Here is a 16119-nt window from a genome sequence, read left to right on the forward strand (position 1 = left end):
TTTTCATACATGTCGATTTCATTTGACGAATACATATGTCTACTAATCAATATCCATGCTTGTTTTTGTTTTTCGTTCATGCCGTTTGTTTTCTCGCTTGAATTGTTTTACATTGTCTTATCGGGGTCTTTTATAGCTGACTATATGCGGTATGGGCTTTGCTCATTGTTGAAGGCCGTACGGTGACCTATAATTGTTAATGTTTTTGTCATTTTGGTCTTTTGTGGATAGCTGTCTCATTGGCAATCATACCACATCTTCTTTTTTATATTGATATCTAGATAATGAGTACATCGAACAAATTCTATTTTTATAAGGAAGTTCTTTTGAAAAATTCTACATATGCTTTGCAACTCTGGATCCTGATAATGGTAATTTCTAAATGTTGTACGAACCTCTAATCTTGTAAGTGGTTTCAGTAAAGTTTAATTTGAGTTACTGTATTTGCCTACTCTCTCAAATCCGATTCTTGATATCATAAGCCACTATTTCAGTAACTCTTTATTTTGATCATCAATATATAATATTTTCTTTTTAGTTTTTATATAAAACTTTTACTTGAACAAATGTGATCATCTGTTTTTTACGACTTTTTATATGAAAACTAATTTAATTGAAAACTGACTCACTTGTCGATGGAATGATTGATGTAATAAAACTACGTAGTATACAAATGTATTTGTTAATCGATAATTATTTCAACAGTATTATTCTACTTTTACGAAAGCACATCTCCCATCCGATGATTTCCTGAACAAATTGTACTTGTAAATATATATTGAAATACAAAACTTAATTAGGGTGCAGATTGCATGTCAGCATATAAAATGTGACCTTAATAAACGTATATGTCGACAATGAAATTGTGAAAGCAAACTAAAAAGTGCATTTTTAAGTGCTGATTTTTTTTTACTAAGCATCAATAAGTTGATTTAGCAAATTGTGTATCCTATCAAACATCGATCAGTCAAGCGAAGACAATATTATCAAATCTTATAAGTACAAATATAAACCTTCTAAGTAGATACGGAATGCTTCGCAGTATTATAAATAACGTCAACAAGAAGCAATAATTGTTGTTCGGGTCTTGAATAGTACTGCATTTTTTCCTTTTTTATTTGCAATGATTGCGTGTACATTAAGTGCATTGGAAAGACATAACACTTTAACTGATGCATTTGAACGGTTGCTGAAACGATGAAACTAGATGCATAATCCCTTAATATTGGACACTAGAGAATTTGTATAATATCAAGTAATTCAATCGTCTAATATTGTTGAATGATATTACAGTTTGTATCATGAACAATGTTGTTTTACAGATACAAAACAACAACAAAAAAGCTGAACATTGAAATGAATTTAGTAACTAACGACTTAGAAGTACCTTAGATGATGTTGTTCAAATTTTAAGTCCATTTCTTCGTCAGTAAAGGAATTATCAAGGTTCATTTTAACTGAAAAATAAGGAAAATACCGTTTAAAAACGGACGAAATAAGAAACAGAAAACCATGATAAACCATAACACTTTTAATTATGTTATATTTCATAAACAGTATATTTGAAAATAATGAACGTATTAATGGTATAACCACTGATCCGAGGACCTTCGGCGACGAAAAGTTCACCAGCTATGGCATGGATCCAATATTTGTTAAACTCACAAAAGATACCTGGCTAACAATGTAGTATGACAGACTAGAAATCTACGGTGCTCAAATCAAAACACACGAGTCCGGATAAACACAGGAGAATGTACAATGTTTTTCTGTTTGATTTCAAAAGCCTTTATCATTGTAAATGCACTTCCTTGATGGGTTTCATTCGGTGATAGTAAATTATAGAAAGAGGAACGGTTTTGTTCAACCTATGTTTATTTAAGAATGATATTTCATATTCATTGTAAAGTGGAAGTTAAATTGGATTCCAATGACTTAATTTAATCAACAGTATAAACATACATTTACCTTGAAGACATCTGATAATAACACAATGTTTTACATCTTACAGTAGGAGTATAGACGTTTTATCAATGTACAGTGTATACATTACTTTACAAATCTATTCTATTGAAAATTTATCTAAAATCAAGCACGAAGAAAATTGTGTTTTCGAGTAGAAAACATTTTTAGTGTTGATGAGCTCCAAGACAGTTTTTTTATTACACTTTATTAACTGCAGTTGATTCACAAATTGGCTAAACTTTATTTATTGATTTGTGATTTCAAATGGCCTGAAATAATGCTGAAATTAAATTTCATAGTTTAAATACTAGGGATGGATGTGTCTCATAGAAATAGTATGCAAATGTAGAATTTAAAACTTTATCTTGAATAAATAAAGCAACTAATCTTAACGCCATATAGTCATTAAGAATATATTTTTAGTTTCTGCAGTGGCATTGATCACTTATTTAGTTTACGTAACTTAAGTTCAAACTAGTCTTTTTTTTATTTTATTTTTCGGGGGGGGGGGGGGGGGAGTCACTTAATCTTTTATTTCTATATTTGTTTGATTACTTGTCTTTTTGGTGAATGTCGACATTTTTTTAGCGTTTCTGTTTTCAAAATGGATTTTGTGATCTGAACATCGGCAAATAACTGTTTCCATTCATTTACTTCGACATATATTTTCAATTGCCTTCTTTGTATTTGTCTAGTTTGAATGTGTTCATCAAATGTATTGAACTGAATTGTTATCAAAATAAAAAAAATAAACATATAAAAAAAAGGAATTAAATATGTACCAATAATAAATCATTAGAACAAAAAGTATATTTTATACTTTTTGGTCATGTAGATCTTAAACTGTTTCGGTTTTCATTTCTTATCCCTTGAATCCTCAAAAACTCTTGAGATATGAGATACTTAAAGTTGTAAATTTTAAACTAATCACCTGACTGTAAGTGATATAAGAGATTCAGAATAAGTAACAAAGAGTTCAAGAGGCATTGAAAAAAAATTGGAAAACAATCACAACTTATATCAATGGATCGACGGTAAATCACTGGAATTTGTAGAGCAAAGTTTTGTTACAAATTTCAAGAAAGCCAGACTTGAATTGAATTCTAAAGTGGAAAAATATTGTAACGCACAAGATGCAGTGTCTGGCACGAATTTCTATACGATAGGACGGAAATCATTCAATTCTTAAGTTCTGCTAAAATGTATACTTTCTCAAAAACGTCATCATGCATTTGACGCTATAATGTAAAATTAGAAAAGGGCAAGAAAATCTGAGGGCAACTGATCTACTCTTTCATTTTTCCATTCTAAAATCTCTAAAAGTAATTAAAAAGTGTAAAATATGAAATTTTCAATGAAATTTGATGAGTTTTATGAAATGGCTTTATCAATCTCGTCTTGTTTATTCGTAAAATGTTGAAATAACTTGAGATTTAAAGAATTTGATAACGTGTATTTTTCAGTGCAGGTTCCTGAAAATATAATTTTCGAAGTAACTACGAATTTGTAAGTCATTTATGAAACAATCAGGTTCAAGAGAAATATTATTTAGTGCCTTTGTGCTGAGGTTACACGTTTCTGTTAATAAAATGTCAATTCCATTTGTTAGTGAAAGCAAACTCTCGTAATGGAAATAACTAATTAGACAAATGTTGACATCTTCTTGAAATTAAAATCTTCAGAATGAAGATGCATTTGTTAGGAGAAGAATACTTCAGTCAAATTTAAGTGGATTTTAATTAAGATGAAAAAGATCTATTCCAATATGCATTGTTCGGTTAACTTTATAGTACATTGTTTCAGTAGAATTCCGATTTACGACGATCCGATTTGTTTTTTCTATTTCATTCACTTTCATATCTTAACTTGGATCTTGGCATAATTTTATTTTTAACTACTGATATGTTTTTTTTTATATTTACTATACAAATAATTTTAAATGATTAACCGAATTTTATCCATTATCTGTGAAAGATATGGAAAATCCGTAGAGAGAGTTTCGGATTGTTGAAAAACTTTTATAATAGCTTTAATATTGATCATCATTTTCTATAACATTTTCTATAGATTGAACCTCGAACGTCTATCAACATGAAAATATCAACATTATATTTTTTTATGACAATATTATGAACTTTTAGCATGGGCACACTTACGTGTATCATACATTATACATTGTTAATCCGAAGTACCTTGCGCAAATAATAAGTTGTGACTATTTATCACTCATCAGCTTTTGTGTGTTTATTAATGGTACTATACTGTGTTATTCTGTGAAAGTGATAATTGATTGACAAACCACCAGATATTGAAAATAAAATGCACGTTATTACTTGTTTTCGATATCTTGTTATCTCTCATTCCATTTAGCTACAAAAGCCTTTTCATCGTCAATTAAAATGAAATAGCATTGTACACATATGCTTTAGACCACACAAATAAACATAATTTTAGGAAAGACTAGACTAGATTTTTGTTCGATGTCAATAACCTGTCTGACTGTACAAGTGCCATATATTTAATCTTCCTGTCTGTGGCTGCTTGTAATTTTCTTTCTAAACCAGAAGCAAATGTGAAGTTGTCCTTTCGGGAAGATTTTCAAATATGTTGGTTTGCAATAACAATATGTATCTTCCTTTTTCTGTTTTAAATAGCAGTTGTTAAATGTATTTAGACAAGAACCGTCATTACTTGTTATTCGAAGAAACATTAGTAACATAAAACTTTAAATGAAGAATTAAATATGTCCGCCTTAAAATGCATTTAAATCTTATGGATATATCTAAAACACGAATACGAATGATGAGATGTGGGGTATATATCAATGAATCGATACAACAACCCAGGTTCAGTACGACTTACAAAAGGAACATTGATCAACTGTATTAAATAATAGAGAAATGTATGTATAATATGCGACCAAACTCTGAATCGATTGAATCTAGAATAGCACTATATTAAAAAAACTAGCAACTGTGAATGAGCTGCTGAATAAATACATACAGTTTCTTTAAATCATTAGGATCTTTACTTTTTTAAGACATCAACTGTCGATGTTCCTGTCTTGAACAGGCACATGAAACTGTAACATATTTTAGCTAGTTACATGAACACTATGCTACCCCTTTAATCTTAATTAGAAATGTTCAGAAGGATGTACTTAACTAGTGGTGCTGTACTTTTAAAGGGAGTTAAAACGACCAGCGATTTTTAAAGATTTCACACAGAAAAAAAAATAGATGGAGATTCATTAGAAAAAGAAAACTGCTATGTATAACTGAACTTAAGAGTGGAAATAATATATGAGTTAGGAAATAAGTTTCAAATGTTATAAAAAAAAAAGCTTATAAGGTACACTATTGATACTAAGTAGCATACTTTGACCTCGAGTCTTTTTCGAACTTTGATTTTGTGTGTGTTTCCCTTTGTCTTTCAAACAACAAACAAAGTAAGGTCATACAAAATCACAGTTTTCTTCACCTTACACAACATTCATAAACAATCCTCAAAGTGTAGTAACATTCTACGTTTTTTATGTTCTTCAGACCAAAGACAAATTAATCACTTAATATTGAATTTACCAATTACGGAGTTCGGAAGTGGTCATCCGATTATATGTAATTAGTGATAGACACCTTAAGTGTTGTTGACCATCAGTAATGTACTTATGTATTTAGTTCAATAAATACCTGTTATTCATTTACAATACTTCCAATAAAACTTGCAAGACTAGTTGGTGTCTAATGTAATGTAAAATTTCCTGGAATATAATTGTTTAAAGACTAATGGAAAAGGGTACAAGAAACTTGAATGTTCTTACTTTACTAATATCACTTCGATTTGCTCATTTATAGTTTGAAATGATACTAAAATTTGTCTTCCTTATTTTTAGTTTTTAACATTTTATTTTGCTGAAAAATCTTGTTATAGGTTCCATTTCGTGATTCCTGCATTGTTAACGACCTTTCCCGTATAAAATCTTTTAAGAAGTACAGTGATCGATATTTAAGTGATAGAAAGCATGATTAATATATTATTGGATACTTTGATCTTACGTTCAGTATCTGCATGTATTCTTTCACACGCTAGTATATTGAACTTTCTTAAGATATTGCATCTGTTATTCTTCATATGTAACACGGTTTTTATTGAGTAATAAACTTGTTCCCTGACTATGGTTACTTTTAAAAGTTAGGGTTGTTTGTGATCAAAGGTGAATATGCGTAAAATTTGTATAACAAGGAAAGTGCTTGTTCCAATTCAAGGATATCTTCAGTGGTTGCCCCTGCTTCTGAATTCGTTTTTATTCATTCACTATACGCTTGAATCGAGGTAATTCAGAGGTTTTGTTTATAGTATTTACATTTTTTTAATCATTGGACGTTTACTTTTTGATTTTACTTTTAAACAGTTTTTGTTGCTGTGGATTTTACTTTACCAACTTCTATTTTATTACTATAAAAAACCGTCGGCTATTTTTAATTTATCCTTTTGCCTGATAAAACATCACAGACAAATCTATGAAATAATATGAAAAAAAACCCAACAAATACTGCACTGCTTGCATTACTTTAAGATTTACTATCAGAATATTCGGTTCGAAAAAAATCAAGTTTTAAGAGGCAAACATTTTAATTCATATATTTCAGTTGTACAAATTTTGATATACATTTAAATATCAGTTCAGCTTCTTTTTCTTTTAAGAATGCGTCCTTGCTTACAAAAATACAATTTTAAGCCCAAATAAGTGATATGTGTTGCCACTCTATAAAATGTTTGCAATGTACAATTCTACGAGCACAGAGTCAGACCAGTTCTGAAGGTTATTTGTATCTAAAAATAGTCATGTCAAAAATCATTGCCTTATGAATTGTATTTAGAGTCAACCATATAATGTGTATAGCTTATATCACATATCTATTACGTCTGCTTTTCCCCTTAACCATCATCCAACCCATAGATGCTGATGCAATGATCCATAATCAGAAATATCAAGTCGGTGTCCTTACTTTCTACTACAAAGTGTCATTGACTGAAAGGAAAATAATGTCACGAACCAATGTTAAGTTTACTACGGACATTTTATTTTAAAATACACAATTTGAAAGATATACATTAATATTCTATCTTAATTCATTTTTTTTCAGTTCACTTAATGCCCAAAGTCAAGAAGATGAGATTACAGAAGAAGACCAAATCGAAGATGAAAAACGTTATATTGATCGTATTGGTAGTGGACTAATTAAACGATATAACGACGGTGATACCGTCGGCGAAGTTTATCCAAACTTTTTAGAATATATAGCAGACAATGACGAAAAACGCCTTGATAAGGTTGGATCAGGTTTAATACGAAAAAGAACACTCGATAGAATAGGAATGGGTTTGATACGAAAACGTCCTTTCGATAAGGTTGGGATGGGTTTAGTAAAGCGACCCATGGACAGAATTGGGATGGGATTAGTTAAAAGACCTTTCGACAAAGTTGGAATGGGATTAGTGAAGCGACCTTTCGATAGAGTTGGTATGGGATTAGTAAAACGACCGTTCGACAGAGTCGGAATGGGATTAGTAAAGCGACCATTTGACAAAGTAGGAATGGGATTAGTAAAACGACCATTTGATAGAGTTGGTATGGGATTAGTGAAACGACCATTTGACAAAGTTGGTATGGGATTAGTGAAGCGACCGTTCGACAGAGTTGGCATGGGATTAGTGAAACGACCATTTGACAGAGTAGGCATGGGATTAGTCAAACGACCATTTGACAGAGTAGGCATGGGATTAGTCAAACGACCATTCGACAGAGTTGGAATGGGATTAGTGAAACGACCATTCGACAGAGTTGGAATGGGATTAGTGAAACGACCATTCGACAGAGTTGGAATGGGATTAGTAAAGCGACCGTTCGACAGAGTTGGAATGGGGTTGGTAAAGAGACCGTTTGATAAAGTGGGAATGGGATTAGTAAAACGACCTTTTGATAAAGTTGGAATGGGACTAGTAAAGAAGCCTTTTGATAAAGTAGGAATGGGTCTGGTCAAGAGGCCATTTGATAAAGTCGGCATGGGCCTCGTAAAACGTCCTTTCGATAGAATTGGCATGGGACTTGTGAAACGACCTTTAGATAGAGTAGGACTTGGTTTAATCAAAAGACAATGTAGTCTTGATCCAGTTTGTATGAGTAATACCAGAACAACAAGAAGGAGCATGTCAAAAAGATCAAGTTCATCATAGCCATATGGTTGTAAAAGAGTCAAACACCAGCAACGAAAAACAAATTGACTTAACTAAGGGCTATGTCAAACAAGGATTATGTGAACTCTGGATAAAATATTTCAATTATGAAATTCACAAGATTGTCCTCTTCTTTTTTGTCTGCTCAGTTTATTGAAATTTTTTATATATATTAATATGCAACGTGAAGATTACAGAGCAGTTTGATTAACAATTCTAAATACTGATAAACAAACGGATAATGAAAATTATCTTGAGTAGCGTTTGTAGTAAATACGTGTTTCCATTTTTTGTAAATATTCTGATATGATACTCGAGTTTGTATTCAGTTTGATACAAAAATTCAGCATTCAGCCATCCTGAAATTCAAATATCGGACAATGTAATCTCCGATTGATGACCTTTTTTAATATTCAACTTTCTTTTTTCGTCCAATTAATGATGTAAAAGTATCTCTGGTAATATTTGTTTATTGACTTAATGTTTCTTTGCTGATTTGATTGATGATAAAACGCGAAGTAAATACGACACCTTTTGACCTCTAAAACTGGTCTTAATAAACAAATTCTACACAATTGCTTTTTACAATCATTTTAGAAAATATTTCACCGTAACGTTTTAGATATGTGCCAGTAAGTTTAAAAAAATGCATCCTTCGTCAAGATTAAAAGACGTTTTTCTGTAGAGCGCAGTTTATTTTGTCTGTCTTTGTTTATTTTGCCTAAACAAGTTTTCGCCACAAGTGTATAGGTTATGAAATTGTTATATCTTGTGCTTATTTGTTTGTTGATTTTTTTTTTGATTGTACAGAACATCGTTTGTTATACCTAGGGCGCTATAGCATCAAATCAAAAAGTGCCGAAATAAAAGTAATTAGTTTTAAATAAAAATGTCACTAAACTAATTTTGTAATGTCTTATTGATAAACAAATAAACGGAGATAATACGGCAATGAGACAGCAATCAAACGACAAAGTAGTGTTTGGTCAAGTTGTTGTTGCTGATCACTTTCTGTAATCATTGTTTTTCGTTTATTGTTGAAAACTCTTTTTCAATTGTGTAACATTTTGTCGTGCCAGTGATTTTTATATCTTACTATACGGTATGGGTTTATCTAATCGTTGAAGGCTGAACGGTGATCTTTCTTTGTTCATGTGTTTGACTCTTGATCTTTATGGACAACTGTCCAATTGGTTATCATATACCTTCTCATTTTAGCTAATTTCTGAACAAAATATATGAAATACTAGACCTACAATGCCATTTTGATAACTCTCTTTTCGCTTCATTATGTTGTCAAGTATTTTCAGTGTCTTTCTTTACTGGGCACTGGTAAACGATATGTTCTAAACAACTTTCTATTGTCGTCTTTCAAATGCCCTTACACATTGAATGACCTTGCATCTCTCGGGATATAAACTATTCATGTACAACGATTAGAAATAAAGGAGGAAAGTTTTTATTTGGAAGAGGAATACAAAATTCTGCGGCACACCGTCGAAATTACCAGGCAAAATCTACCAAACACAGGTGTGATATTACCATTTTGATAAAGCAAATTTTCGAACCAATACCTTAGTAATATTTATAAACTTACTGTTTACAATTATTTGAATTTTTCGAAACACTAAGTCTTTTCTACCTCAGGCATATATTACCTTATCTGTATCTGGCAAAACTTTTAGGAATTTTGGTCCTCAATGCTCTTCAACTTCGTACTTTATTTGGCCTTTTTTTTAACTTTTTTGTATTCGAGCGTAACTGATCAGTCTTTTGTAGACGAAACGCGCGTCTGGCGTATATACTAAATTTAGTCCTGGTATCTACGATGAGTTAATTTAAAACCACTGGCTCGATGCCACTGCTGGTGGAGATTTAATTCCCCGAGAGTATTACAAGCCCAGTAGTCAGTCCAATTTTGGCTGACATGAATTGTCATTGATATGGTTATATTTATAAATTTACTATTTACAAATTTTGGAATTTTTTGTAAATACTTAAGTTTTACTACCTCAGGCATAGGTTACCTTATCTGTATTTGGCAAAACTCTTAGGAATTTTGTTCCTCAATGCTCTTCAACTTCGTACTTTATTTGGCCTTTTTTAACTTTAGGGATTCGAACGTAACTGATGAGTCTTTTGTAGAGTTTATGTATGGACTGAGAAGATCATCACAAGTATACATTGATCATTTTGTATATCAAAATCTCAAAATGTCTTCTTTCAATATTGTTAGAATTTGGCATTTGAAAAGTGACCCACAAAAATACTGAATTAAACCTTTCAGTTGTATGACAGTCGAATAAAATTCTATTACAGTGATATGCAGTGAAGTTTAGCATTTGATAGTTCATTGATAACATTCTGGCGTATCATAAACAAACAACTTGTAACGTCTCATTTCATTGGCCGAAAGATTTAAATACAACAGCAATGTAGTCAGTCTAGTCAGTGTGCACGTGAATTGACACAGGTGACCGATAATGGAATTTACTATGTTACTACGAACGTAAAAACAATGATTTGTATAGTTTACAAACCTTTGGCAAAAAGATTTAAATAAATGTTTTGCTAACTTCAAAAAGTGGGTTCGAAAAAGTATACTGATATTCTAAGTTCTTTATGCATGCAGCAACTCAATTATCTTGTACCCGGCATGATGAGAAATATAAGGATAAAATAAAATACATGTGCCGCTTTTATACGGATGAATAAATGAACCACTTCAATTTCTTTCATACCTACGATAGGTTACAATCCTTACAACGTCGTAGTCACTTATAAAGTATTTCATAATACTGATCCTGCTTTACAATAATTAATGATAGGTTGCACTGACATTCCTCCTTTATTATTTTCATGCTAAAACATACACACAGTAGCTACCATAAAAGGAGGAAGTTGTTCCCCAAAGATAGAAACAAAATAACTAATCGTATCATTTGTGCACCTGCATGAATTCAGTGAAGATTATTTCTTTCACATGTTTGAAACTAAATAAATATTAATACTTGTGAGAAATGTAGTTTATAAGGAACAACTCCCGTTTGAATTGTTTTTGCATTGTCATATCGGGGCCCTTTATAGCTGACTATGCGGTATGGGCTTTGCTCATTATTGAAAGCCGTACGGTGACCTTTAGTTGTTAATTTCTGTGTCATTGTGGTCTCTTGTGGAGAGTTGTGGCATTGGCAATCATACCACATCTTCTATATTACATATAAATGTACTGTTTTCGATTATGAATGGGTGAATATTCATTTTTTAAATTTATACTGTAACAATAGAGTTGCATAACATTGTTGAACAATCCGCTAAAGTATATGTAGTATGTATTCGTATTTGAAATAAAATACAAAACGAAACGTGTATGATAAACTGATAAAAAAATATCAAAGAAATTAAGGATGACTAAATGTATGTACAAGATGAAACTCACCTTTTTATAAATACATTTAAATGATTTAATGAATACAGACATTGTTTGTTTCTATTCACATAGATATAGGAAGATGTGGTGTGAGTGCCAATAAGACAACTCTTCATCCAAATAACAATTTATAAAAGTAAACCATTATAGGTTAAAGTACGGCCTTCAATACGGAGCCTTGGCTCACACTGAACAACAAGCTATAAAGGGCCCCAAAATTACTATTGTTAAACCATTCAAACGGGAAAATCAACGGTTTAATATTTACAATATATAATTTACGTTCGTTTTTTCAACCGAGAATAGCAAAACCTCATGAATTATATCGTTTGTATAAACTTCATTTAATTATCCGCTGTGCCATGATTGGCCATCTCCATTTTTTCTTAACAAAGCGTGTTACATGTTATGAATTTACTTACAATTTCGGAATTAATTTTTTTCCTTCAAGTAAATGGAATCAGAAAAAAAATCACTATTCTATGAAGAATATCTTTAACTTGGCAAACAATATGAAAAGTGTTTGTAGTAAAGTATACAGTTTCATTTTTCAAGTAAAACGTTAATTCGTCGAGTCCATAGAGTAAAAGAGAAGGCAGGATAAGCAACTTGGGTGTGTCAATGAAAAAAAATATGTGAATTGAGGTTTTTTTATCCTACATTAAACTTTTGATATCGTCCCTTGATTTAGAGAAGATATTTAAATTGAATATTTTAACTGTTAAGATTTTAAAGTTTAAACTTTACTACCAATTAATTGCAGAAAATTATAACACAAATGAATTTCACATTAAGCTAGAATTGTGATTAGAATCATGTATGCGAATACGACGATGGAAGCTTTAGAAGACATTGACCAGCTATGTGAATATTAATCAGTCCATTCAACGTTAAAGTACGTGTGCTCTATTTTTGCAGGTGTGAAGTCGAAGGTTTGAATTGACCAATGAAAACGATCGTTCCTTAGAGAGTTAATCTAATAAAGTTTGTTTGTCTGATTATGTCGCACGACCTATCGCGAAGCTTGGCCGCAGTTGGGTATAAATTTACAACTATGCGTGAACAAAACAAACATGATAGGTAAAATTGTCAAAATAGAGGTACAGCAGTCATCACCGTGTCACAATCTCAATTAGAACAATAAACAAACAAATATTTAACAAAGAAGCACACAAACATCTTTCAAATTAAACTAACACATTCATTGCAAAAAAAATATTCATTCATAAAATCACGAAATCAATCAAACACACATTATTAAATGATATGCAATCGAAAATAAACGAAAATGATACAATCCACGCACTCTTTATTCCATTACCTTACTTGAATTTTAACAAACAAGGTTTTTATTTTATAATTTTGCATTATTATTCTCCATCAGACCAAATGCGTACTTAATGGATTAATACTTCGTTGAGATTGAACTCGCAATTAAAGAGTAACATTAAATACGATGCAAAGGAATACAGTAAGATCGATGAAAACATTTTGTAAATTATATTTCAACAACTATTTCAAAATCTTCCACCTCCTTAAAACCACCAATTTTTTCGGTGATGAACAACCTGGGTAGTAACATACAAATCAATAGTAAACAGCTAAAAAAAGCAAGTTTAACAAAAATTGAAGTAAATTAAGATACGTAAAGTTCAAATAACATAAGGAATGTCATTAGGAAAATTTTAATTTCACTTTCAGAGATACTGAGGACACTTTACAGCATACCGCCTGTGTTGTAATCTTAATAACTTGTGTTTGTTATCAGTAATTACCACTTAGGATAGCTAATCTGCAGCTCATAATAAAAATGAGTGCTGTCATTTTTAAAAATCAATACAATACTAAGGATACAAGACTAAGAATTCATTGAGAACCATTGAAACCAACAACTAAGTAAATACGTTCGTGACCAAGATTATACAACAAGAGTCTCTTAATAGCTTGTATCGGTAACCTGGATGTACGAGCATCTTCAATTTGTGTAACTCTACAATATTGTAAATAAGAATATAATTCGTGACGACTTTTTTTTTTATATAATATTCATCAATATAAAAACGTTTAATATTGTGAATGGCGGCAAGGTTAATTATGACAAAAAAGAATAAATTTATAAAAATTGTATACCAAAATGACGATGAAGTACAAACAATCTTTATTTCAGAGGTCATAGCTTCATAAATTTTAAAGGAAGGTGCTTAAAAATGTGTAGATCTTTGGTCTAAAAAAAACAATCAAAATATTAGAGCCAATTCTAGTCCCTCGTGAACCTTTGGTCGGTACGAAGCGTTTTTCTCGATAAACCTTCACCAGATTTTTTTTTAACCCTAATCTTTTAATAACTAAAGCTGTACTAATGATATCTTAAAGAATAATCAAATCCACAGAAACTCATCCTTGTGTAATTACAAGTTCTCAAGAGGGCCAAAGAGGAGGGGTTCAATGATGTGGACAAGTTACACATCTGAGGGTCTCACATACGAAAGAAAAACCTATTATCAAAGACTTAAAAAATATAGTTTTTAATTTTTCCCATAATTTATAACCTTAGAATTGTATAATTCGATTTTTATCATCTATAGACTGTTAAATGTAAAAGTAATGACCCGTGCGATTATTGTTACAGAGTATTTTGTATATAAGCAGAAAAATAGCTTCTGGGGAAATCATTGAAACAAAATTATGAATACCACCGATGGATTATTACAAAAGAGCTCATTAAATCTAACATGTTTTGTTTATAATAATAACTTTGCAATTGTATCACATTGGATTGCAGACATATTTCCTGCTTGGCGTTCCATTACTGATAGTTTTTAATAAAACAGTGTTAACCTTGAACTATTTTGGTCCTTTTAGCTTTAGTACTCATAGACCAACGGCCTGTGTGTTTGTTTGACTTCTCAGACTTTTTATTTCGGGCACGCCATCATGTTGTTCAAGGTATATGCGTGTCGAACGTACTAACGTTCGCATTATATTATTATATTTGATCCTAAACAAAACTTTCTCATTAATAAGATTGAAAAAAACTTTACAGCATATGAAATATTTTTCTCCAAGTTACGATAATTCAGAGCCGTGCATTGCCGATGAATTATGCAGTAAAAAAAACATCGACTCGCATTAAATGTAGTTGGATCAGCATATACTACCTGTTCATTTTCACTGACTATTTTAAATAGTCAAATAACATGAGTTATATGACAGAAAAACATTAAGATAACTAAATGACAGTTTAAATATCATCATTTAAGAAAGGCACGTAGATTCTACAAAAAATGAGTCGCATTAATTGTGTTAAAATTAAAATCCAAATATCAATATACTAGTACCACGAGTAAATGAATTTTAGTCTTGAATGATGATGTTGATCTAAACATCATCTTCAAAGTCCAAACAATAAATGTTAAGCCATGCTCAGTCTTTTGGTCAATTTAAAGACTTATCCCCTGTAGTAATTTCAGTACTGTTCGTACTGTTTATTTGAAGTCAACTTAGTACTGTTCAATACCTTCCCCTTTATACTTTTCAGATTATTGTGAACAGGGTAGACAGTACTTCGGTACTGAAATGATTTAACAGGTTTTTCTACAATTGTCCGTTTATAAATTTGAGAAAAAAAGATTAAATTGGCGCATTACTTATCTTTGGATGTGTTGTTATGCATACCCAAGTTACAATACAAATTTGTGTGCTAGGTGTTCCATCAGAATTAACAGTTTTCAAATTGGTGCACGTATTTCCTTTTTATTCTGGGAAATTTGTTTTACATGCTCTGTTGCGTAAATTACGCAACATTAAAAATGCATCTATGTGCGCCAAGGTAGATAGTTATATCAAAGGTACCAGGTTTATGATTAAATACGCCAGACGCGTGTTTCGTCTACATAAGACTTATAAGTGACACTTAGTACAAAGTTGGAGAGCATTTTTTATCCAAAATTCGTAGTTCAGTATTTTTGTTTATTTTAATTTTTTGTGACAAACACGGCTCAGGTTATCTGGTAGATGAGGATTTTCAAGATGTAACTTATTACTTATTCGATACCAATTCTTTTTTCCTTATTCGTTATTTTGTTCTTATTCATTATGGGTTACTTATGTCCAATTTCTAATTCGCTACTATTTAAACTTATCTATAAAAAATCTTCACACGATAAACTTGATTTTCATTTAAAACACATAAAGCATGGCCAATTAATATTTTAATACAGATAGCAAAATCAATTGTTTAAGAAGGTATTTAATTTGATCTAAATTGACAATTTACAAATTGTAATACCAATTCTTAAACATTCATTGCTAACAGCAAACTGCTATCGTGGCCTAGTTCGATTGTTTATTTTGCTATCCGAAAGATTACTATATTGGCTTCCAGCTTTATAGTAATATAAATTATTGATCAATTCCACGGGATTACAATTGCTCTGCACCCTGTGCTTCATTGTTTCCTTGGTATAAAGAAGATCTGTGCGGAATTG

General features: G+C 31.1%; 1 protein-coding gene across 1 annotated transcript in view; it reads left to right on the plus strand.

Moving 5' to 3' along the window:
* Window positions 1-9086, plus strand: part of LOC134711607 (uncharacterized) — a 31232-nt gene extending 22146 nt beyond the window's left edge. The window contains exon 2 of the mRNA XM_063572305.1: window positions 7113-9086. Coding sequence (XP_063428375.1) covers window positions 7113-8202 — 1090 coding nt within the window. The 3' untranslated portion in view covers window positions 8203-9086. The remainder of the gene's footprint in view (window positions 1-7112) is intronic.
* Window positions 9087-16119: the final 7033 nt, after the last annotated feature.

The sequence above is a fragment of the Mytilus trossulus genome, chromosome 3 (assembly GCF_036588685.1).
Source record: "Mytilus trossulus isolate FHL-02 chromosome 3, PNRI_Mtr1.1.1.hap1, whole genome shotgun sequence".
In the NCBI taxonomy this organism is placed as follows: domain Eukaryota; kingdom Metazoa; phylum Mollusca; class Bivalvia; order Mytilida; family Mytilidae; genus Mytilus; species Mytilus trossulus.